Below are 23,132 nucleotides of genomic sequence, written 5' to 3'. Positions count from 1 at the left end.
TGTTCTTGACATGTTTGCATTTGGTGTGTGTGTGTGTGTGTGTGTGTGTGTGTGTGTGTGTGTGTGTGTGTGTGTGTGTGTGTGTGTGTGTGTGTGTGTGTGTGTGTGTGTGTGTGTGTGTGTGTGTGTGTACAGTATGCGTGTGTGCGGGTGTGTGTGTGTGTGTGTGAGAGCATTTCTCTGAAGAGTTAAGACTGCAACGAGGACAACTCTTTGTTGCTAAGTGCTTCATCTTCTGAGAGACACCTCCTTCATTTTACATGAACTGCATCTGTAAGGAGGCAACAGGCAACATATGATCAGACCAAGCTTAACTGTTACATTCAAATGAGCGAAAATTGCAATGGCAAACAGCAAGCAGTGATAATGATCTATTATTATTTAAAAAATTTAAGCGAGAAAATCCAACATCCCGAAGAACAGCTAAAATCAGCTATAGCTGCCAGCTGGCTGAATGAGTCAGGAATATCGCCCCATGGTTTTTGCAGTATGTGAAAAAACTGGCAGCAAAAATGTTGCATCTATATGGAGATACGAATACAGAGTCTTCAATGTTAACCACCAAGTTCAAGGGACTACACCATTAATTTTAACTTTTTCTTATGTTTTGTGTGTTTTTGGTCTCCCCTACCTCTCTTCTATCCCCCAAAATACCCCAGTTTGAACACTCAGGCTTTCACAGCAAATCTGGGGTTTTCTGTAAATTGGTCTCAAAACAGGCCAAACTGATTTTCACCCTGACGTACAATACCTCCCGTTTTTCAGTAAAAAAAATAAATAAAATGTCCTTTTTTCTCGAATTCTTTTAAATATATAACATGCATACAAACTGGCTCAATAGCGCCCCGTGCCAAACAGGACAATGTGGTATTGCAGGTGAAAGTGCTTTATAAGCCAGAGAGAAGATAGTTGGAATGAGTATATCTGAGGTTTGTTTTAGGCTCAAACCTTTTAAAAAACGTTTGAGGGACATAAACAATATATAAAATATTATTATTTTTAAAATTCATGGTGTAGATCCTTTCAGACAATTTCGATTGCAACATAATGCAAAGTAATAGCATAGACAGGAAAAACTAAAACAATACAAAGGTATCATTTTATCAAATGAAGAGGACAAAAGGAAAAAAGAAGATAAAGCAGAAAAGGGGAGGGGTTTTAGCATTGTGCGCTTGCGGTGCATGCAGGTGCATCTGCAAGCAAAGAACATGCTGTACCTAAAGAGATGCTCTACAAGAAATCCTTGAGAGAGAGCTGTGCAAATGGGTCCTGTCCAGGGGCTCGGAGAGGACTCTGGCTGGAAGGACTAGAGGCTGCAGAGGGCTATTTCAGGGACATAGGAAGTAGGAGGGTTGGAGGATAAGTCAGAGAGAGAGAGTCTTTACAAAAGAGTTAAGAAGTGAGGAGATTAGTTTGGGAAATAGAATAATAAACAAATGATAGGTTAAAAACAAAGGAGTTGTGTGGAGAAGATAGGGAATCATAAGGAAAGGTGTTGACTGACAGATTTAAACTGTCTTCTGCAGAGAGGTAAGGGTAATCCTGTCGTCATCACTGGGGGAGTAGACTACTGTATATCCACACTCAAAACAGGGCTTAAAAATGCCCCCCAACTATATGACACAATGTAATGGATACAAATACTGTAACCTCTCACTGCGACAAAGCACTAAATAAATATTGTCATTATCACACACCTAAACATGGCGGTGCCTGACACTCACCTGAGCACTGGACACAGAGCCAAATGGGTTGGGTGGCCTCATTACTGGCTGGTTGTACATCATACTGGGTGGGTTCATCAGCCCCATGGAGCCCATCTGTGGAGGCTGGAAAGGAAAGTAAGAGGATTGATTTATTAATTAATTTAAGTGATACATCGTTTCTGTAAAATGCTGAATTTGTGGCTATAAGTCAGTAAGCGGTAGTAGTAGTAGCAAGTAACCATGACGATAGTGCCACAGCATACAGACATATGGCCGTCATACTACTGACCATGCCGTATCCCATCATGCCCGTTGGCGTGGTAGCAGGAAACGTCATTACTGAAGACGGCTAGGACAACACAAATAGACTATTATGAATATATAACAGTACAATTTTGTTTAGAACAAAAACATTCACAAGTAAAGGATCAAAGTAAAATAAATTAATTGGGAAAATTATGATGAGGGTATTATTCTTTCACAGGAAGACAGCATGATCATTGAGGTACAAGGCTTGTGTGTATCACCATGGAGACAGGTGTCCAGGTTGTGGAAGGACCTGCCTTGGGCTGCCAGTGGGTTCCCCCAGTCATCCTCTTCTCCCCGGGCTGACTCCAGTGGATGTCACTATCATTTAAAACAGTTAATATTAGTGCCTGCTTCTAACTGCTTCTGAACACCAAGCACAGTGCAAGGCAATGAAAAGCCTGTGTCCACCACTCACTTACTTTTTTGATGTGCCATTGCCAATGCCTAGATCTAAAAAATAAAAGAATAAAATAATTAATTCAAATACAATTATTGCAATCTAGAGGTACATTTTCCAATTCCAGAAAAGGAACTGTTTTGGACATACAAGGTTTCCACCCGACAGCGACGATATGCTGCCTGCTTTGACAGTATTTCCCCCCCGAAAAACAACTTTATCTTCAAACATAGTTGCATAGCATGATAACACAGCATGATACTCACTGCCCACTAGGTTAGCCAGGGAGGAGTCAAGGTCATCTGACACTAGCTTGTCTGGCTGCAGATGAGAGGCCATCCCCAGGTTACAGCCAGCCATTGTGGGTTTTAGAATATCTAACAAGACAGATAAACCTTTGAGTACCAAAATAAAATAAATATAAAAACTGAATTCAGCCCTAGGTTAATCACTTAAGCCCTGTTTAAAATAAATTAAATAAAATAGAAATTTCCCGGAAATAGCCGAAGTGATATTTTTTGTGTAATCCCCCCTCCCTTTATTAGCCTAGAATGACATTCCAAAAATAGGGATTCCAGGGTTAATGTGGTTAACAATAAAGTCACATTGTGTAACATTCATTTTAGTAGTCTTGTGAGGGACACCCTTGGTAGCGTCTGTTTATCGTCCGTTCCCAGTGATTCCCAGAATTCCGTTACAATACACAGAAGTACAAAATACAGAAGTACTGCTCCAAAACTAATACTGCAGGGTCCTAGTGCTGAGGATATTTTGGAAAGCAACAACAACGTTGCCAGAATCGCTATGGATTAACTAGAAAAGAGATAAATAAATAAATACATTCCTAGTACATTTCCGGTATGATTATTGAGAAAAATATACCAGTGAAAGATTATATAAAAAATTACTTATGTTTAATTGAAAAAGTCAGCTTAAAAACTGTGAAAAATTAAATACTGCTTGACCTCCTCACCATCTGAATTGTTACTGCCCGTGGCTTTGGTTCCAAATACGGACTCAAAGTCCACTTGGAGTCCTCCTGCTGTCTGCTGTGGAGGAGCCTGTCCTGTTGAGTATCCTTTTGAAAGAGATCAGAGAGTTCAAAACAGGTGCAGCTGCAGAGATGCAGGAGGCAAAATTACTCCAAGTTAATGTAGGGTTTGTCTTTGGATTCAGTGTTAGCCTGCTAGATTAGACAGCACAGTGCCTATGGCACACCAGATTAGTACCTATCAGGTCTCTGAAACAACCCATTTTAACGACTTAAACCCTATACACTATATACAAATCTCGTTGCCGTAAATAGCTTATCTACAAGCTCACAACACGAGCTTGTAGACCTGCCCTTATTGCAAATGTTTGCATCAGACTAGTGACGCTAGGGTTCATCTGGTTAAAGGACAAGGCTACAATAATTAGATTTTATTTTGCTGTTATTGTCAAAATAGCCTATGAAAAGATCAAAACCTACAATGCATTCCTCCTACTAACAAGTATGATCCATCTAGCCAACAACCAGATACCTCATATCCATAAGTCATAGGACTCCATTGTTGTCCAAAAAATGGCTTTTTGTCACCATTCAATTAAAACAATATATATAATTAAGCACTGCATACCACAGTATATAAATATAGAACTGTGGTAGTTGCAATGTAGTACTGCATGTGTACACTAGAGGGAGCCTTAAGTACTCTACCTCTGAATAGACCTGCTACAGAGGGTTCAGTAGGATAGGGAGCCTGGTGTGGGAGATGCTGGGCAATGGACACTGGACCACAGAAGGAGTCTGACACGCCACAGGAAGCAGGAAGAGGAAGACAGAGAGAGAAACAGACCAAAGGCAAGGCCAAATGTCAATGCAAGGCCAGAGACAAGCGTGAAAGACAGAAATAGTAACAATGAAACAGGAAGAAAACGTCTAACAAACAATTCCATGAACTGCATAAAACATAATTTTAAGGAATATATTGTAAACTAGGATTGTAATGACCATATAGAATGGAGATCAGGAAGGATAGACATATATCAACATTTTGTACCCTATACAACTATACAACTGTATAGTAACTATACACCCCACTAACTGTATGACCCATTGATATTGCATAGGATCGGGTGTCTATGTTTGCCGGGGGGGGTTCAGGAAACATAGGCTGAGATGGTGCACCATCCAAGTACCTGAGACGGAGTGCTCTATCCGCACTGTGCGTTTGTAATTGGTCGAAACAGATGAGTTTGGGTCAATAAATGGATTGTAACGATCTGGAGGATCAAACATAGCATTGGTGAAAGGAAAAACAGATTTAAACTTATACCTCTACATAGCCTTTCTAAGCAACACAGCACCATATCATTAGCATAATAAGAAGAGAGACGAGAGCCAGGAGATACAACTTTAACGCGGATGAGTGTATAGCTTCTGCATAAGGGAAAGGGTAGTCTGGCTTCTATATTGGGAGTTGGGGGGGGGGGGGGTTGTTTTGGGGCTAAAACATTTGAATAATTTCAAGTTAATGAATTTACAGCAATGGTGTATAATATAGAGATCGACAATGAAAGGTAGACGAATAAGACACGGCTTAAGCTTCTGCTAACACCACCTAGTTACACTGAAATTAAACAATTAACTAAGCAGGCAAGACAAACACATGCTTATAAGTGTTGTTATAAATGAGTGACGAGAGAGAGAGAGAGAGAGAGAGAGAGAGAGAGAGAGGAGATACAAAATGAGTCATTACCACCAAACATTTCATGACCAGACGTCCTAGAGGAAAAGCTAACGCCGTCTGAAGACACGACGGGTAAGTGAGCGGCATCGACAACAAGTTTTGAGAGGAAAGGGTTAAGGTTTGGCATGGAATCATCTCCAGCTTCAGTAGAGGTGAAAGGATCTAGGCAGGCAGAAGGAAAGAAAAGAAAAGAACATGGTAGAAGAACAAGTGAACGTCATAGTTAGATGACGACAAGAGAGGGAGAGCATGCAGAACAGGTTGTGAACATCCTGTGACATGGACATCGACTACATTCAGAGGCCCTGGTGGTCAGCTGTGGTTGGCTGTGGCCTTAGAGCAGCGACTAGAGAGACATATTTGAGTATTTTCTTCCAAAAACTATATTTCTGCAATCTTAGGTAGGAAATAATGGCAAATCATCTGTGTAATATTGCATATTTTCATAATCATAGTGGTTGAATAAGATCATGTATCATTGAATTGAGTGGGTTTTTAATTTAGATTGGATAGGTTTTAGTCTAGACAGTCCGGGGGGGGGGGGGGGGGGCTCTTGGCGTAATTGGCTGGCTAGTTGTCAGGAAGGCAACTAACGAGCATTATTAATGACAACTTACTGACTGTAAGTTTGTTTCAAATGCATTATATTAACATTAATGTATACGTACATTAAGTATATATGATATGAAATAGACATAGGACATAATTTTCAACTCAAATGTTCTGCATATTATTTACCATTTACTAGCCCTAGTACTAAAGCAAATGTTATGCATTTTCCTCTCAGAATTATGACATTTTACATAAATGTTTTGCAATCATTTGGTTCCTAAGATCACGGAAATGTATACTATAGTTACTTCTAATTGAAGAAAACAGTGAAACGCAGACAGGGTCCTCTGGCTGCGGCTGACAGTCCTATGTATAGAGGTCTCTCATTGCTGGTCCACAGCCAAAAGTTCACAGCCAAACAGTTCTCTGTGGCCACGAGGAGGCTCCTTACCTGCCCAGGCTGTTGCCACTGGAAGCCCAGTAGAGCCAGGCTGAATAGAAGGCTGGAAGGATGGCTGCAGGTCAAACAGGTCACTCTCCATCTTCAGAGCACTGCACAGAGAAAAGCAGACATCCCCATTAAGGGCCATTCACACCAAGCACGATAACTATAACGACAATTATGTGAGTATCCACACTGGTGAACGCACTGCGCAGTCCAGCTGTTTCAGAGGCAGAACCCACACAGGGAGAGAGAGAGAGAGAGAGAGAGAGAGTGGTGCGGAAAGATGTATGCAATAGACCATATTCACACGGCGGCCATGTTTCTATGAAGTCAATGAAAGTAGCCACCCCGGGTGGCGGCACTTTCAATGTTAAATTCCAATATGGCCGCCGTGTGAATATGGTCTATAGCAGTGTCTATCAACCCTGGCAAACGTCCCAATTTTGGGCCGGGGCTACTGCTGAGGTGTGCCGCGCCGTTTAAAGAAGGTTTGAAAAAATATTTTTTTAAAAAAGCTAAAAGTTTGCATGTCTGAATAATGCAAAAACAGAAATATTTGTTTGCATTTGCTTTTTTTCTCCCTCATATATTTTCATAATAAAAAAATGCGTATCATATCGTATCGAAATCGTATCGAAGTTGTGTGCCCAATATCGTATCGTATCGTGAAATTAGTGTATCGGCACACCCCTAGTGTGTGTGTATATATATATACCGTATATATATATATATACCGTATATATATATATATATAATTATATATATATATATGCCGTATATCTAGGTGTGCCCTGGGATCTTTTGGCTATGCCAGGTGTGCCTTGGCACAAAAAAGGTTGATAGACACTGGTCTATAGGATACATGGATAATCTGATTCAGATTATGAATTATAAGGAGGCAAGATAGTTGCACCTGAGGTAATGCAAGCTAGCCAACCTGATAACGTTTAATATTCATAATAGTCTCCTCATCTCCGTTAACAACAAAACGTTCTGATCGTGATTGAGACCGATTGCATCCCAAATGTCCTTCTGATGGATTTTGATTTGGCTGTCAATGTTTCTATCGTCCCTACGAAGTGATCCAAACGATATCATTTACAACTAGCATTGTTATAGTTGTGGTGTGGACTCAATCATCCACTTCAGTTAGAAAGATTTTTTAAACAACATGTTAATAGTTATTGTTCTCGTGCTTTGTGTGAACAGCGCTTTAGTGGTGCCATTTAAAAACAACAATATCCTATACAATGATGATGGCAAACATAGTAAAACAGGAACAGAACGTCACAATATAAAGATGCACTGAGAGATGCAAACTGTACCCATTGGAGCAGCTGGGTGTGGAGAAAAGGTCAATGGCAGGTGCTGTGCTGATAGTCCCCCCGGTGGTGGACACTGGTGATGTATCCGTTGTAGCGAAAGAAGGCCTCTTGGAGAGTTCCTTCAACCGCTGTTCCTAAGCAGGGAAGCAGTCCCATTCAAACAAAACATGCTACAACTAAAAATCACATTCCATTTCTTTCTTCACTTCTTTCAAGGAACATTGCTACCTTCAGAGCTTTGAGGCGGGCCTGCTCTTCTTCAAGTGCTGCCTGTTTCTCCCTCTCATCCACCTTGGTGAAAGACATTCCTGTGCTTGCCAGTGACGACACAGCATTAGACAGAGTACTGGCCCTGAGGGTAGAAACACACAGGAATGCACTCTAAATACTGTACTGTACATGGACCGTTACAAACCATTATCAAGAGATCAAATATCATCCGCCTATTGACTGCGAAGAGAGAAATTCATGCCAAAGAACAATTTAACGGCGAACCTACCTGCTGGCAGCTGTGGAATCTTTCACCTTTTTGCCCTCTAACGAGGCCAGGTGCTGCTCCAGAGCTTCTAAAAGGCTACTGGGAGCCTGTAATGATAGAAGACATACAATCGGCACGTTGTTGATACACAGACAATGTAAATAAGTATGTACTGTACATAGAGACCATCTAAGACAGTGGAGGGCAACTAGGCTTTCTATAATATAACACACAAAAGCAGACAGCAATGTGGCAGCTTGTACACAGCCAATTTGTGATTGGGAAGTCTCCATTCAATTCTAGAGCAACACAATCTGGTAAATCCTTTTTGTTGTTGTCCCCAATAGGATGGCAAAACCTTGAATCATAAGTTGCCCACCACTGATTAATGACTGCATTCGAACTGAAAAGCTAGCCCTTTGGATGACTGAGAACAACATCAGAGTGAAATGATACGCCACAGCATTTTCAACCACCTGTGTTGAACTGACCAGGTCTAAGCACGATTGGGCAGCCATATTAGATGAGCTAAATTGGTGTATACCTCAGGTGACAAAATTTGCATAATTTACCACAGAGTTTTTTTCCTTCAACTGTTCATCACAATGTAGGAGACGGAGTCAGAAGCAGAGGCATGCAAAAGACAACACTAAAGCAAGTCACAGACACGGAAGTAGAGTGAGATGATAGTACTTACACAAACTGTGAACTAAAGTGGAAAGATAAGGGAAAATACAGAATATAAAGGTGGTGATAGTTAGAGATAGATTTATCCTAACCGCAGTCCTTGGGGTGAAACAAATTTGTATGTTTCCCCAGCACAATATGTGCACCTAATGAATACTAGTTCTTCAGTTCTTGGTCAACATGTCAGTGGGCTGATATGCTGTAACTGGACTTTAAACATAGTCATACACTACCTGTATTACACACTTACAACATTTCACCTTTATTTACTGTACAAAGTAAAAGAAGACCTCTGTCGGACACATGCGCTAGAAAAGGACATCATGCAAAGTGTCTTATCTTAAAGAACATTTGTGCAGGGTGGAGTACTATGTATATTGTTGGACAGAGTGACAGAGCTGATTTAAGACAGAGGACTTAGAGTTGAAGAAGAGAAGAACAACGTGAAAGGCAAATAAGGCAAAAGGACTGGGCAGTGTTATAAAGAAAGAAAGATAGAAAGAAAGAAAAAGCTTTCTGTGCCAAGTGCTTGATCCGAGTTTAAATTAAAGTGTACTTGTAAGTGTACTTGCTGGGATCCTTCTCAATCCCAGCTGTTGTGTAAGTGCTCACCTGAGAGAGGTCTGGAATGTCTCCTCGATCAATCCCCACTTGCTGTAAGGCAAAAATGGAAACCAAGTCAACATTGGTACCTCTGGTCATACAGTACTGTACGTACGTACAGCAATGCGTACGCCAGCCTCGGAAATTAATCCGATAATGAGGATACAACATAAATCATAAACACAAATTACCTCTGCTACTTTAAGGAATTCTGAGATCCGCGTCATTCGCGTGAGGAATTTCTTGTAGATGTCCAGTCCCTCTTTACACTGGATTTTCTTCATGTCGAAGTATTTTTCTGATGTGGGTTTGAAATAGATTATATTCGATTTACCAAACTGAGAAACTGAGAAACTAAGCCTTAGAAAATAGATTAATTCCAAACATATCCTAAATATGCACATATTCCTCTACTACAAGTAATGTGTCATTGTCATTCTAGATTCTGCAATGAAAAAAATATTCACTGCAACTGACACAAGAAATAAATAATAATACAAAAGTTTTACCGAGAAGGTTAATAATGCCTTCATTATAGGCAGCAAAGAGCCTGATGGAATCTTTGAAGAGCAGCATGAAGGCAGCATTGATGACTCCATTAGTGAGCTCATTGGCATTGACCTGTAGGAAACAGTCACAAATATTTACATAAAGGCCCAGCATTCTCTTCCCATCAATTGGTACAGTATGTTGGCTAAAGGTGACCACACACACTCTACAATAGTGTCCGTGTTAGTGTAATGAGTCATCCCAGGCGAACATTGTAGCATGAAGGGACATCCACACCAAGAATGTTAGCTATAAAGACAACTACAATGGTAATCGGCACCAACCACGGCTGGCACATGGAGAGAAAGAGAGAGAAAAAAGACACGTCTGCAGTCTTTAAATGACGTTTTACTGCATACATTATCTTAACTTATTATCTTATTTTTATCTTAATAAAAATAATCGGCTGGTCCCGTATCATTGAGTGCTTTAGCACACTCCCCTATTCTTTCCTCTACCTCTCCATACATTAAGAACGTTAGTGTTAAAAAATCTTTAAAAATCTGGCTCCAATTTAGACGCCACTTTGGTCTACAGTCTTTCTCTATTCATGCCCCAGTGGCAGCTAACCATGTTTTTCATCCCTCTCTGGTGGACGGTGCTTTTTCAATATGGTCAGGCCTAGGCATTCGTACTTTTAAACACTTATACGTCGATAATGTCTTTGCATCCTTCCAACAACTTCGGGATAAATATTCAATTTCCAGAGAGCATTTTTTCAGATATTTACAGGTCCGTAGCTTTGTTCAAAGAACGTTTCCCATATTTCCCAATCTACCTGATGACTCTGTTTTAGACACTTTTTTAACTCCACTACCATCTTTGAAGGGTGCAATTTCATGTGTTTATGATGAGATCTGTTGTCTACGGCCTGAAACTCTGAACTCTATAAAAGCTCGTTGGGAGGGGGACTTGGGGGAGGAAATAACTGATGAGGTTTGGGATGCAATTCTGCTGCGAGTACATGGGTCCTCTATTTGCGCAAGACATGCTCTCATTCAATGTAAACTTTTACACCGTATCTATTATACCAAGGCCCGGCTGTCAAGGATTTATGATACTGTATCTCCTGAGTGTGAGATTGTAGATGAGTGTAGATGTCAACAATCTCCAGCAGACCTCATCCATATGTTCTGGCTTTGCCCATCTATACACAAATATTGGACAGAGGTCTTTCAGTCCATATCAGGGATAGTGGGGAGAACGGTGGAGCCTACTCCTTTCGGCGCGCTGTTTGGGGTTTTCCCCTCAGTGCCCTCGCTTTCTAAAATGGAAAAGGATGTTTTAGCTTTTGTCACTCTATTGGCCAGGAGACTCATTTTAATTAATTGGAAATCACCTACTTCCCCCTCTCACACTCATTGGATAAGAGACATCTTGTATTGTCTAAAACTGGAAAAGATAAGATTCTCATTAAATGGCTCCTCCAGTAAGTTTGGGTAGGTATGGGGTCCATTCTTTCAATTTGTCCGGAATTTGAATCCATCTCTGATCGGGGATACGTGAGGTCTGGTAGATCATTGATATGATGGGTTTGCTGTGACGGGGTGTTGTGCTGTATAGTGGATTTTAGACGTGACATTGATATGTATTGCTTGACTGATGTGTTTGTTCTAGTTTTGTTTTTGTCTTGTTCGGTCTGTGTTGGTTTTTATACTTTTTATATGTATATATTTTTTATTTTTTATGTTTGTACCTGTCCTTTATGTTTTGGGGTGATAATTCAATATGATTATTGTACTTTTGTATTTTATTGGTTGCACTAAGGAGCTTTTTTACGTACCTGATTATCTGCATTTAATGCTGAACCCTGCTGTGAAAAACCCAATAAACAAAGTTTAAAAAAATAATAATAATAATCGATATATTTTAATGGTTTGAATATGTTTTCTAATGGAATATTTTAACGTAATTTTTGGCTAATTTTGATAGCCCTAGCGCACATACACCGACCATGTTTAATTTTGTGATGTACAGTTTGTAAGTTTGTAAAACAGTTTGTAGAAGTGAGATCAAAATGCCATGTAAATTCAGATGGATTTTGATTGGCTGGCAGTGTTTATATCATCCATTAAAATTCTCTGAAAGTGATCCCAACGATATTGTTCTCGCCACTGTGGTGAAGAACGTGGATGACTCCACCATCCACTTGATACATGTATAGTTAATCTTCTTAGTTATCTTTCTTGGTGTGGACGGCCCTTAAAAGTGCTTCTGCGAGCCGATCCACAGCGGAATAGGTTACGGCGGGATTTCTGGCAGTGTCTGAAATTTTGGCCAGAATGTTATACTGTAACAGATCAAGGTCACTATCAGACTGTTAAATGGCAGTGAAAAGTGAATGTGCAATAACTCTTTGTACTCTGCACAATGAACTTTCTTTGACTGATATTCTTGCCCAATGTAAAACAATGCCTCAGTATATGTCGGCTGATGCAGGTTGTAGTTCCGTCACACAATGCAACAGATGGAGTCAATTCAAGTTATACAGTCTGACCAGGTGTATAATCACAATTTCCGTTTTTCAAGTCGCACAATGTGACATGTAATGAACGTATAAGATGGCTAAAATCGTGCAGTGCACCTCAATTTATCTTATTCACATGGTTCCCATTTTGCTCTCTCTTAAGACTTAGGCATCTACTTAATACCACCACCACCAACAATTATGATGTACAGTAAGATCAAAATGGTCACCATGCTATGATCAAAGCATCTTATCAGAATAAATACAGTCTGCGCACCCCAGACAACAACAGCATGGCTATGGGTGACATCACCTTTAAACTCACATTTAAACTCACATTGAAATCGAGGAGGGCGTCCATCTGGTTCTGAATAATGGGGATCGTCTTCAGAAGCTTTTCTGTATTCATGGTTCTCATCACACCGTCCACCCTGCGGACACATGGGGTGTCAGAGCACAAGAAGAAAGAATGAAAACATAATGACACAGAAAGACTTCTTTCTTTGCCCTTCATTGCTTTCACATTATGCTCTTGAAATGATTAAAATAAATATAGATGAAACTATGACACACTAAGTGGTATGTATTGTTTCCGTTTGTATTAACCTTTTACCTCTAAATATATTCCACCTTTTCTAAGCAGACAGTTTCCAAGGGCTGATAATGTTTTAGCTTCACAAAGAAACGAGTGAGAGATACTGTAGTAAAAATGTAAAACTAAATCTGGATGATTACAGTTCAGTATGTTCAGTATTAGGGTTTAGATCCTTACCCTCGCTTTACTTTAGTGAAGTCAAAGGCAACCTGTCTGTATGAAACAGCTTTCTCATTCAGATATCGACTATACCTCCGGATAAATGTGGACATGTCATACCCTAGGAAAGAAAGAGTAGTCATCAACAATTTACTTCATTATGTTCACCTTAAAAAGGTTCATGAATGTAAGGCAAATTAGAATGTAAATAAATTAGCCAAAATCATTACCATCATTACCTTGCAACCCACTTTTGTCTAAAAAGTTGCTGAGGTTGAATAGCGTATTCCTTGAAGCCAAGTACTGGACAAAACGCTGTAGTAAAGAAAAGACATTTCATAGTCAGTCTGAGATGTCAGTCTGAGATGATTCTCACACACACACACACACACACACACACACACACACACACACACACACACACACACACACACACACACACACACACACACACACACACACACACACACACACACACACACACACACACACACACACACACACACACACACACACACACACACACACACACACACACACACACGTGAAAGTACAGTGGATTATGGTGTACACTGTGTATAATCTCATCATATACTCCATAATAGAGCAGCTCACCTCATTGCCATAGACCATTAGGTGATGTGTGGTGATAAGAGACTTAAAAACCACCACCCAACTGGTGTTGGTGGTCCTCTCGAACAGTGAGTCAGCCAGCTGCGGAATGTTCACGTTCATCTCATTGGTGCAATGGATTAAATCTGAAGAGGAAACAGAATGGTTGGTGTTACAATATGTGAATTGAACCAGATCGACCTACAGGTTGCTTTAACTAGCACATTAGCAGCAATTTAGCATTAGCACTACTTTGTCAAAAACAATGTGTTTATCTGGATACTGAAACCAAACTTACGAAAATTAGATCCAATAACATAATGAAAACCTATCCATAAGGAAACTGTTAGGCCCATAGCATCATTTTATGTGGAGAATATCAAGTTAACAGGAGGGCTCTGGCAGGCACACGGCCCTGTGTGGGCGTACAACTATTGACACTAAATGAACCCAAAGATATGACAACTGATCTCTCTGTGGGAGACACTACACAATCACATGTACCCTTAAGCTAGGCACATAATCATCACCTGCTTCACTACACAAATCTGGACCACTGCCAAAATAACTGAACTCATCTGAACTGCATTGCATTTTATAGAAGAGATCACACGCACAATATGATGTGCATTACTCATTAGACTCAAAAACGATATGCTTAATAATTTGTACTTGTCTTGCTAGTGTGATAATACTTCACTTATATTCATACGTAAAATATTCATTAATTTTGTATTGTAACTTGAGCTAGGTCTGTGATTATCTCTAAATAAACAAGTAGCTAAATAGTCTATACAGTAAGCACACACTGCTTAGCTTTGCCACACTGAATTCAAAATAGCATTTTAATCAATAATTGCAACATGGTTATTAACAATCAACCAGACAACACATTGAGTGGTGTAGAGGTTGTATAGCTAACTACAGCTGTTCTCATTATTGGACAGCCAGAATGCTGGATACTTACAGTATTTTAAATGTTTTTAAACACATTCAAACATGATGTATCCTGTAAGTGGTAGCCAATGGTATTGTTATCTGCAAGAATATTTTTGACCCTAGCAAAAAAAAATCATGCTAGGCTTAGCATCATCAAATAAAATGGAAACATGTGTCATTAAATTCTAGTAATTGGAAAAGAAAGACCATTGCAGAAAATGTAGTTTAATTCAACTGCAATTAATAAAGCAAAAAGAATTGCCTGCATCATGGTCATGTTCAGTCTGAATTTTCAAAATAACTTATGTGCACTGAGGGAAAGACGGAATTCGTAGTTATTTTTTAATGACGCCAATATGATTGTGTTAAGGCTGTTTTCCTAGCCTAGCCTAGATCAGCGAGAAACTTTCAGTTCCTAATGCACCTCAGCATCAGGTTAGCAAAAATAGCATACCTGATGCTTTGCTATGACTCAAACCTTAATGGACACTTCAGCCAGTTTGCCACACTTTACTAAACGTTATATATTTGTTGTTCTGACACACCATGCTGAAACCTTTTAGTAAAAAGATCCGGTTAAAGGTATGAGATCTTATCCAAGTCTGCTCATGGAAAGCATACAAAGACAGAGCACAGAACCATCATCTAAGAGTTTGCAATGTAATTAAGAATATGCAGTGCAATTTCAGGACTGGAGCAACAACAGAATGTAAAACCACTGTAGAGGACATTGATACAGAGCAGCACATTTCTTGGTAAAGTTGTCTGTCTCCGTTTCAGATCACGGCTGTTACACTGTACACTGACATTCATGGTAGGGCATTAACATTACCCAATACCCACGCATGTTTTGTATCAGCTCATCATGCTCTTCATACAGCTGCATGAGGGCACTCAAATGTGTGCATATGTTCATACTGGTGCTGTTGAGTGATGCCAGTCAGAGCAGCCTGGCCATGGGTGCAAGTGCTCCTGCCATTCAGAGCAGTGATCAGACTGACAGTGTAATTTGGCCTGCCTTTCTGCCCTATATTTGACTGTTTTCAAAGGAGGGGGGTTTCTAAGTAGGACAGGATAACCTTCCAGAGAAGCAGCAGTTAGCATGGCTGGCTGAATTACTCAAGAGAAGATAGTGAGATGAGATGAGAGGAAGAAGGGAAACATGGGGGAAGGGTAACCAGTGCCATGTTGTAAGCAGCCTCCTAAATATTCACTTCAGCCTGGGTTGCGAGTTGCAAACTCACATTTATTAATTACACACAACTGTATCCTTCTTGTATCCATGGTAGGTAGTATGGTGGTGACATAAATGTTGCTGATTTGCATACTGAACAGGTGCTGTCTGATTGAACAACTGTCACTGAAAGATGCTCTATTTGTATAGTGAAAGGCAATATTACTATATTATAAGCACTATACCTATGCAACACTTGGTGTTAAAGTGAAAAAAACTTTTTCAACTGAACATAAATGAGGCTTTTAGGCTGTTCTGACAGTGACGCCAGCCGCCAGGAAGCCTCCTTTACGTATTGCAGACTGTGTGGACAAGGAGTAGTCGAATTGGCTTGTAGACTCGGCTGAGTACAGGCGAGTCTCAGCCACACTGGAGGGTTGGCTGGGTTTGATTCAGCCAATGGACTTCCACACTGTCTGCCAAGCGTCAACTCACTCATCCTGTAGATTAGAATATGTGAATGACCAACAGGTGTGAGACTACAGGCTAGCCGCTGTAGGTCGAAACTTTCACCTTAAAGTGACCATCAATGAAGAACTTCCTATTCCTTGTTTCTTCCACAAGACAATGTATCATTATGATGTTATATGTTAATATTTTACAAGCTGTAGCCGAATGCATTGTTTTTTAAGATATGTTACACTGTTGGAGATCACATTAGCAGTATAAAGAGTTGAGCAGTGAGGAATTCAGTGTTGAATGTCTAAGTGCAGTAACCAGGAAGAGTCTTTCTGACTATAATGACACATTAATAAAAATTTGTGGTATAGTGTATTTATAGTAGTCTGGTTGAGTAGAGAGGAAGACATCCTTTTGTCAGCCACCTGGCTAGACTAGACAGGGTCCTCTGCCAATACACACGGGTTCCTGCTGCAAAAACAGAAAACCCTTTCACAGGCTGCAAGCGAATATACCTTGGTCCTTCCCTTTTAGGTAGCATCTGAGCTATGTTTCTACATTATTCCTAATGTCACAATATTGCTCAAAACAAACAGAACAATAACAATATTATTATAGTATAATATCTCCTGGCTACATGATTCTAGATCAGTGGTTCTCAAAGTGGGGTCCAGGGACTCTCCAGAGGTCCTTGATGGGGCTCTAAATTGACCTTTACAAGTCTGTAACTCTGACAGTATACAAATGGAACTAAATGGACCCGCTCCATTTATATACTGTCAGATTTAAGGGGGGTCCTTGAAATGTCAAAGTTTGAGAAGCATTGTTCTAAATTCATGCTTAAAACACATCTGTATATCTGGTGATGTCAAGTGTCTGACATATGACTCCTGCACCTGACTGGCTGCAGGTGTATAATGGGATGCGTGTGTATACACAACTGAGCAATGGAATTACAAGCGTTCATGTAACTTTTAAATCTAGGCCTGTATATATGGACAGACTTGACTACTCTGCTTGGCGTCCAAAGTGGGTTATTCGTGTCAGGGTCTTCAACAGGGGGTCCAGGACCCCTAGGGGGAGGTCCTCAAGAGTTACCACAGGGGGGCCGCCAAATCTTTATGTGATAGGATTTAACCCTAGCATCCCTATTCTGAGGAGAACTTTGACAAAAAAATAGCCGATCTACAAGCTCATTGTGAGCTTGTAGCTTGTTTAGTGCAGTTTCGAGGGTTTACATGGTTAAATGTCTGAAAATACACATTAACATGAATCCAAATACACTGTCGACAGTGCCGTCAAACAAGTCTATGAATAATATATAAATATATCTATGAAATCTATGAAAAAGTTTAAGCTTCAACACAATGTGTAGTAGTGGGGGTCCCTGCTTCATCTCTCTCACAGCTAAGGGGTCCTTGGCCTGAAAAAACCTTGAAGACCCCTGGTTTACATATTGACTAAAATACCATCCTCCAGTTACTAGCCTCTAGCCAGCCTATGATAGAAGTTCCAAGGAGATATAGTATATTTAAAAAAGGAAGACAATAAAGACAGCTGTACGGAATGAATAACCATGAAGCTAAAGTAGGCTAGTTCGATAACCATTGATGATGAAGAGTTATTAACTGTAGTCTAAATGATATATGAAGCCGTTGTTATGCTTGTAGGTTACAGGCCAATATCTATATGCTATGCTATCCGTATTTATGTTGGTAATGTGGCGTTTATCTGTGATTTACACAGGCTATTTGACAGGAACCAGCTAGCATAGCTGATCCTGAGGCTTTGAGGCCTTGCACCACCACCGCAACAACTCAGTGGATACTACATACACATTGTATGTTGTATGATGACACATCGCGTTGTTTATGAGCGATACTCACAATCCAAATGTTTCTTTTTCGGCCCCATAATCTCATGAGTGGTGGCCTTGCATACTGTTTTGGACACGGCGGATCCCGTCACACTGTGCTGGGCTGCAGTTATCCTGTCCGTGATGCTTTGCCCCGACATCTTCCTTTATTGATGCGACCAAGAATCAGGAAAATCCTCAATACTTGTTCAAAATGAATTGAAATTAAAAAAAAAAAATGAATTAAAATAAAATCCGAAACAGGCCCCCTTCCTTCCCACCTTTGTGGATAATAAAAGTAAAACCTATAAGGCAATACAAAACGAGGACCAGGGGAGGGCGGAATAAAGAAAAAACGATTTAAGAAAAATGGTAATGTAGCCTTGATCGCCACCTCGCCTGCTCCTCCGTCAATTAAAAGTACGCCTCTGATTTAATTAAATTAGATTTGATCAAGCTGTGTGTGGCAGTAGATGTGGATCAAGGTCCACTCGCTGACTCATTCGCCCCGGTGTCCCTGTCTATCTCTCATCCCGATCTCTCACACGCTAGCTCCCAGTGTCTCTGCTGCCGAGTAACGCCAGTCGCCGCTACTGTGTGTGTTGGGTTTAAAGGACTAGAAGCATTCAGGGAAATGGCGGGCCTGTTCTGTTCTGTTCACAGAGAGGTTAGTATGGGTGACGTTACAGACCGTCAAGCACATCTTCAATCACACATAATATTACTATGATATTCAGTGTGTGTGTCTACAGTTAAGGGGAGACCTTGAAATATATAAGTTTGAGAACAACAACACAATGGTCCTCAAAGTTATACATTTCAAGGTCTCCCCTTAACTCTGACAGTATACAAATGGAACCAAATCATTTGGTTCAATTTAGACCTTAAAGCAGTGGTTCTGAATTTTCTGACCGTGATCCCCCAAAATAATAATATTTGAACTTGATTTCTTAAATAATTTGTAGTTTTTGAAATATTTAACTTTAAGCACCCAATACATTTCCAATGGGTTTTGCTAGTGGGGAGAGAGAAAGACACAGGAAAAATGCCCCGTGTTTTCGGCCGCATTTTTTACACTACAGATATTTATTTTACATCACCAAGATTGCAGGTCTGCTCTCCAATTTAATCCAAAGATCTAAGCTGTGTGACCATTAATATAAACCCATGTCCCTCTTCACTCTAGCAATCATTGCAGCTGGTGATACCTAGCCTGTGCACACACAGTATAACCCTCTGTGATTAGCAACCATCAGGGGATCGATCATACTTGAAAAAGGTAAGAAAATCAAAAAATCGCTGGCAGTGGGTGCACGCAGCCAGAAATAAGTCTGGCAGTGAGAGAGTGGTCTTAGTCCTTACATTATCACTTCACTGTCATATGGGGACCCCCCAAAAATCATGTGGGGAACCCCTGGGAGTCCCGACCCACAGGTTGAGAACCACTGACTTTACAGACCCTCAAGCAGGTCTTCAATCACACATATTACTAATATTCTGTGTGTGTCTACAACAACTGACTAGGACCATGGTGGAAAATGCACTGACCACTCAAAACAACTTTAAAGTTGTGATTTAATTTGATATATAAATTAATTCATTGAGTAATGTAATTCTATTAGAGTTACTTAGCATGTCGTGTTTCTCCTAAAACATTTTCTTGGAAGAGAAAGGAGGGAGCAATTTTTAGGGAATAAATTAAGTTTCCCTGGCTCCATGACATATATTTCGTAGAATACAAATTTATGTGAAATTTCAGTGTCAATTTCTTCTTAAACGTAATGAAAATAAAGTAAGCCTTGTCGTAGCCTATATTTTAAAAAATCTGTTGAAAAAAATATATAGTGTAATATGAACTGTGGGGTGCCCCACACAGCTACTACCCCTATTGATCTGATATGGTGTCTCCCAAACACACACATAAAGCATTCCCAGTGGGAAATAATAACACAATAATAGGACAATAATAAGCATAGATGCTCCTGGATTCCTGCATGGGAGATCTCTCAGGCTGCCACACACACAGTTTCCCCACCAGGGGGTTTCTGTTAAGGGTCTGGCAAGTGGACCAAAGTGCAGAACCCTGGAATGGATCAGGCAAAGATTCCAGGCAGGCAGACAGAGAGAGACAGACAGATGGGCAGAGAGAACAGGCACCCCGATAGGCAGACAGGTCGATGGGTGATACAGATGAAGTCTGTAAATTGGCAAACTAGGTTGGTATGCAACTGATGAACTGCAAATAATTTTATTCACAATAGTAATGTAAATTAGTCTGATTATATTAGCGATACAATCGTACAAACTACCAGTCTGCGGGGCACTTAAATAGGCTTGTATATGTCATACTTCTGTTACGTGTCAACTGTGTATGACTCTTTATACTTTGTAAGATAGTTACATCTTATTGCTACTATTACTTTCCATTGCCTGTGATGGGGAAAGGGCCCCGAATGTCGATCCCCTCACGTACCATTGAAATCTAGTACTGCTGCAGCGGAGCGTGCCTTTTGTTCTGCTGTGCAGCTGTCGCACTTGTGGTCATGTAGTTTCGTATCATACCTGCAGTTCAGCGACTCCCTCCGAGCCATGGATCATCCGTCCGAAGCACTGTGGGATGGAGGTGACGAGGCCCTAGGTCAGGAGCTGCTGTATCTCGCACCCAGTTGTAACACCACTAGGGGTGTTGATTGGCTTCGAGCCAACCCCCGACCGGTCGAGTACAGGTTGTGTCAGTCGAGGGGTTCGGCGGCATCCAGGCTGTCGTGGTTCCCGTCAGTCAGTGTAACTGCTATTAGGGTCAGGATGTGACAGGACAGAGTGGGTGAAATGCATAGTCTGAACGTCATGTCTTAAAATGACGGCTACCCTTGTTCGATAGAGAATGCGGTCTTTGGCCTAAGGGGCAAGCTCAAACTTTGTGGTCTCCTCCGATGGGCCTGATGCCGTCTATGCCGTGGTGCATCGTCAGTGGCGCAGTCGAATGTATGGACCTCTCCTGTAGTTTAACAGCAGCAGAGCAGAGGGATCAAGGGCGTTGGAGCTGGGCAATTACACGTGATGTGCCCCGGTTCTCCTAACCGGTAGAAGACAGACCAGGAGCGTTGGCCTTTCCTCTGTCTTTTCAGGGTCTCTTGTGACTGCCAGGAAGAGAATGGACTACACATACTGCTTCTTTGAGGGCATCATGGAATGTCCATGGGCTGGACATGCGGATATGCTGTTGAAAATGATCGTAACAGAGTGCATAAGTGCAACATAAGAGCCTTATAGCTCATCCTCTACTCTGGTCTGAGGCTCGCCAATGCTTGTAGTGCCCGTCCTTCAAAATGCCAACAGAAGACCCATAACCGCTGGGGTTGAGGAACACACTTTTAGGCTTGGACGGCAGCTGCCATAGAGCTCAGGTGTCGGCAGCGTGATTCCCAACACAAAGTTGTCACTAACTGACAGCTGCTTTTGCCGGCACTCGTGGGCTTCTGGCCAGTAGGAAAGGCTGGAGTATCTGTAAGTTGGAGTCCAACTTGTACTCTATCTTGCCTCTTCCCTGAGACAGTGGCCAAAGACACTGGAGTGATGACATCCCACTTCTGACATCAATGTAATGAATTGTGGGTTCAATAAAAACCCATCAACTTCTTTCAATTAGTTTTACTTGTGGCAAACAGCACAAAAAACACCAAACCAACTCTACTCAACGATAGAGGGGGGGGGGGGGGTATACTCCTATTAATCACTGTGTTTCTCCCAAACACACATGAAAAAATTACTACATGAACATAAACTCAATCACACAACTAACTAACAATCACACAAACTAACTCAATCACACATGCATCCTCCCAATGCATTCCTCATGGCAAATAATAACACAATAACAGAACAATAATGAACACACAAGGCATGCTAGGAAATCCCTCCTCAGCCAACTAACTGCCTAGTGTTACCGTAGCAAAGTGGCTCAGAGCCTCTGCCTGGTGACCAAAAGCCTAATATCTCCTCTGGCCAGTGGAGATTTATCTTTAGGCTAGTGGTTAAGATGTTTGGCTTTAGTGTATTTTCCTGTGTTTGAATCTCAAGCGTTACATTGGTGCCGTGACCTGGATCAGGTTTCCCTGTGGGGGTGGGGGGTGGGGGGGTCCCCAGGCAGTGCTGTGTGTTTTCCTTGTTTGTCTTTGTCTTGTCAGTGTGGGCATGCGTGTGGGCGTAGGTTTGACTCCTGTTGACCACTTGGCCGACCAGTTACGAGTCTCCTCTCTTGCCAGTTAACGCACCTGCCTGCCATCATTTTGTCAGTCTCCCAGTATTTAAACCCGGCTCTTCACTCCACTGTGGAGTGAAGAGCCGGGTTTAAATAAGTCTCCACTCATTGCCAGATAGTTGAACAACCAACAGTGGTAGTAGACACTTCTGGACAGTATTCTAGTGATTGTTCTCTGTGAACTTCAGTGTCACTTGTTATCGTTATAGTTTTTTGCACGTTGTATTTTTGCCTATATTCACTCTCCTCTCCTGTGCTCCAGATCTCACTCACCTGCCTGCCTGCTCGCCTTCCTGTTGCTCTGCTCTGCCTGCCTGCCACCTTGCCCTCCTCATTCACTGTTTGTGTTAATACAACACCCTTGAACTTTGATACTGTGTGACTGCCTGTGTCTGCATTTGGGTCTGCCAGTTCTTGGTATCGTGATAGGGGGGAGGTGAAAGAAGGGTGAGTGTAGCTGTAGAACAGAGTGGGTCAGAGCCTTTGCCCTGATGACCAAAAGCCTAATATCTCCTTCACATAGAGGGGGGTGCGGATTCGCCATCATTTGTGCCGCGCGAGATGCCATGCTCTCCGAATTACACACTTCAGTTTTATTCATCGATTGCGCAGGAAATAATGTACTGATTACAATAATATAACATTCTGTATAATCAGTAACATGTAGGTGATACTTATGTCTATCAAATATGGTTTTATTGAAAGGCAATCAAAGGCTAGAGCCTAAACATTGGGTGTATGGTGTCCAATGTTATCGGCGCCCCATGTTCACCTTGGAATTAAGTGATTGTGAATGTGATTGTCATTACAATTTTACTGTAATCCAAA

At 41.1% G+C, this 23,132-nt stretch overlaps 1 protein-coding gene across 3 annotated transcripts; it reads right to left on the bottom strand.

The window, feature by feature from the left end:
- Nucleotides 1–10: 10 nt before the first annotated feature.
- On the bottom strand, nucleotides 11–18,652 carry picalmb (phosphatidylinositol binding clathrin assembly protein b). Of its 3 annotated transcripts, XM_080428648.1 has the most exons (23): nucleotides 18,075–18,652; nucleotides 13,620–13,762; nucleotides 13,244–13,319; nucleotides 13,023–13,125; nucleotides 12,588–12,681; nucleotides 9,744–9,855; nucleotides 9,426–9,532; nucleotides 9,244–9,285; nucleotides 7,966–8,051; nucleotides 7,695–7,818; nucleotides 7,467–7,600; nucleotides 6,148–6,248; nucleotides 5,154–5,306; nucleotides 4,594–4,677; nucleotides 4,112–4,201; nucleotides 3,386–3,490; nucleotides 2,679–2,789; nucleotides 2,435–2,465; nucleotides 2,234–2,333; nucleotides 1,996–2,055; nucleotides 1,725–1,829; nucleotides 1,218–1,323; nucleotides 11–271 (listed from the first exon to the last, which is right to left on the bottom strand). In XM_080428648.1, the coding sequence occupies exons 1-22, from the start codon at nucleotides 18,202–18,204 to the stop codon at nucleotides 1,231–1,233; spliced, it is 2,184 nt and encodes a 727-aa protein (XP_080284774.1). In that variant the 5' UTR covers nucleotides 18,205–18,652; the 3' UTR covers nucleotides 11–271; nucleotides 1,218–1,230. The 3 variants fall into 3 exon arrangements, with proteins under 3 accessions (XP_080284774.1, XP_080284772.1, XP_080284773.1); XM_080428646.1 differs by lacking the exons at nucleotides 4,112–4,201; nucleotides 4,594–4,677; nucleotides 5,154–5,306 and having other exon boundaries at nucleotides 13,235–13,319; XM_080428647.1 differs by lacking the exons at nucleotides 4,112–4,201; nucleotides 4,594–4,677; nucleotides 5,154–5,306.
- Between the last annotated feature and the right edge of the window lie 4,480 nt (nucleotides 18,653–23,132).

Source organism: Gymnoscopelus braueri (assembly GCF_963280865.1).
Source record: "Gymnoscopelus braueri genome assembly, chromosome: 5".
In the NCBI taxonomy this organism is placed as follows: domain Eukaryota; kingdom Metazoa; phylum Chordata; class Actinopteri; order Myctophiformes; family Myctophidae; genus Gymnoscopelus; species Gymnoscopelus braueri.
Note: the sequence above shows the minus strand (reverse complement) of the source record. Positions and strands in the feature narration are given on the sequence as shown.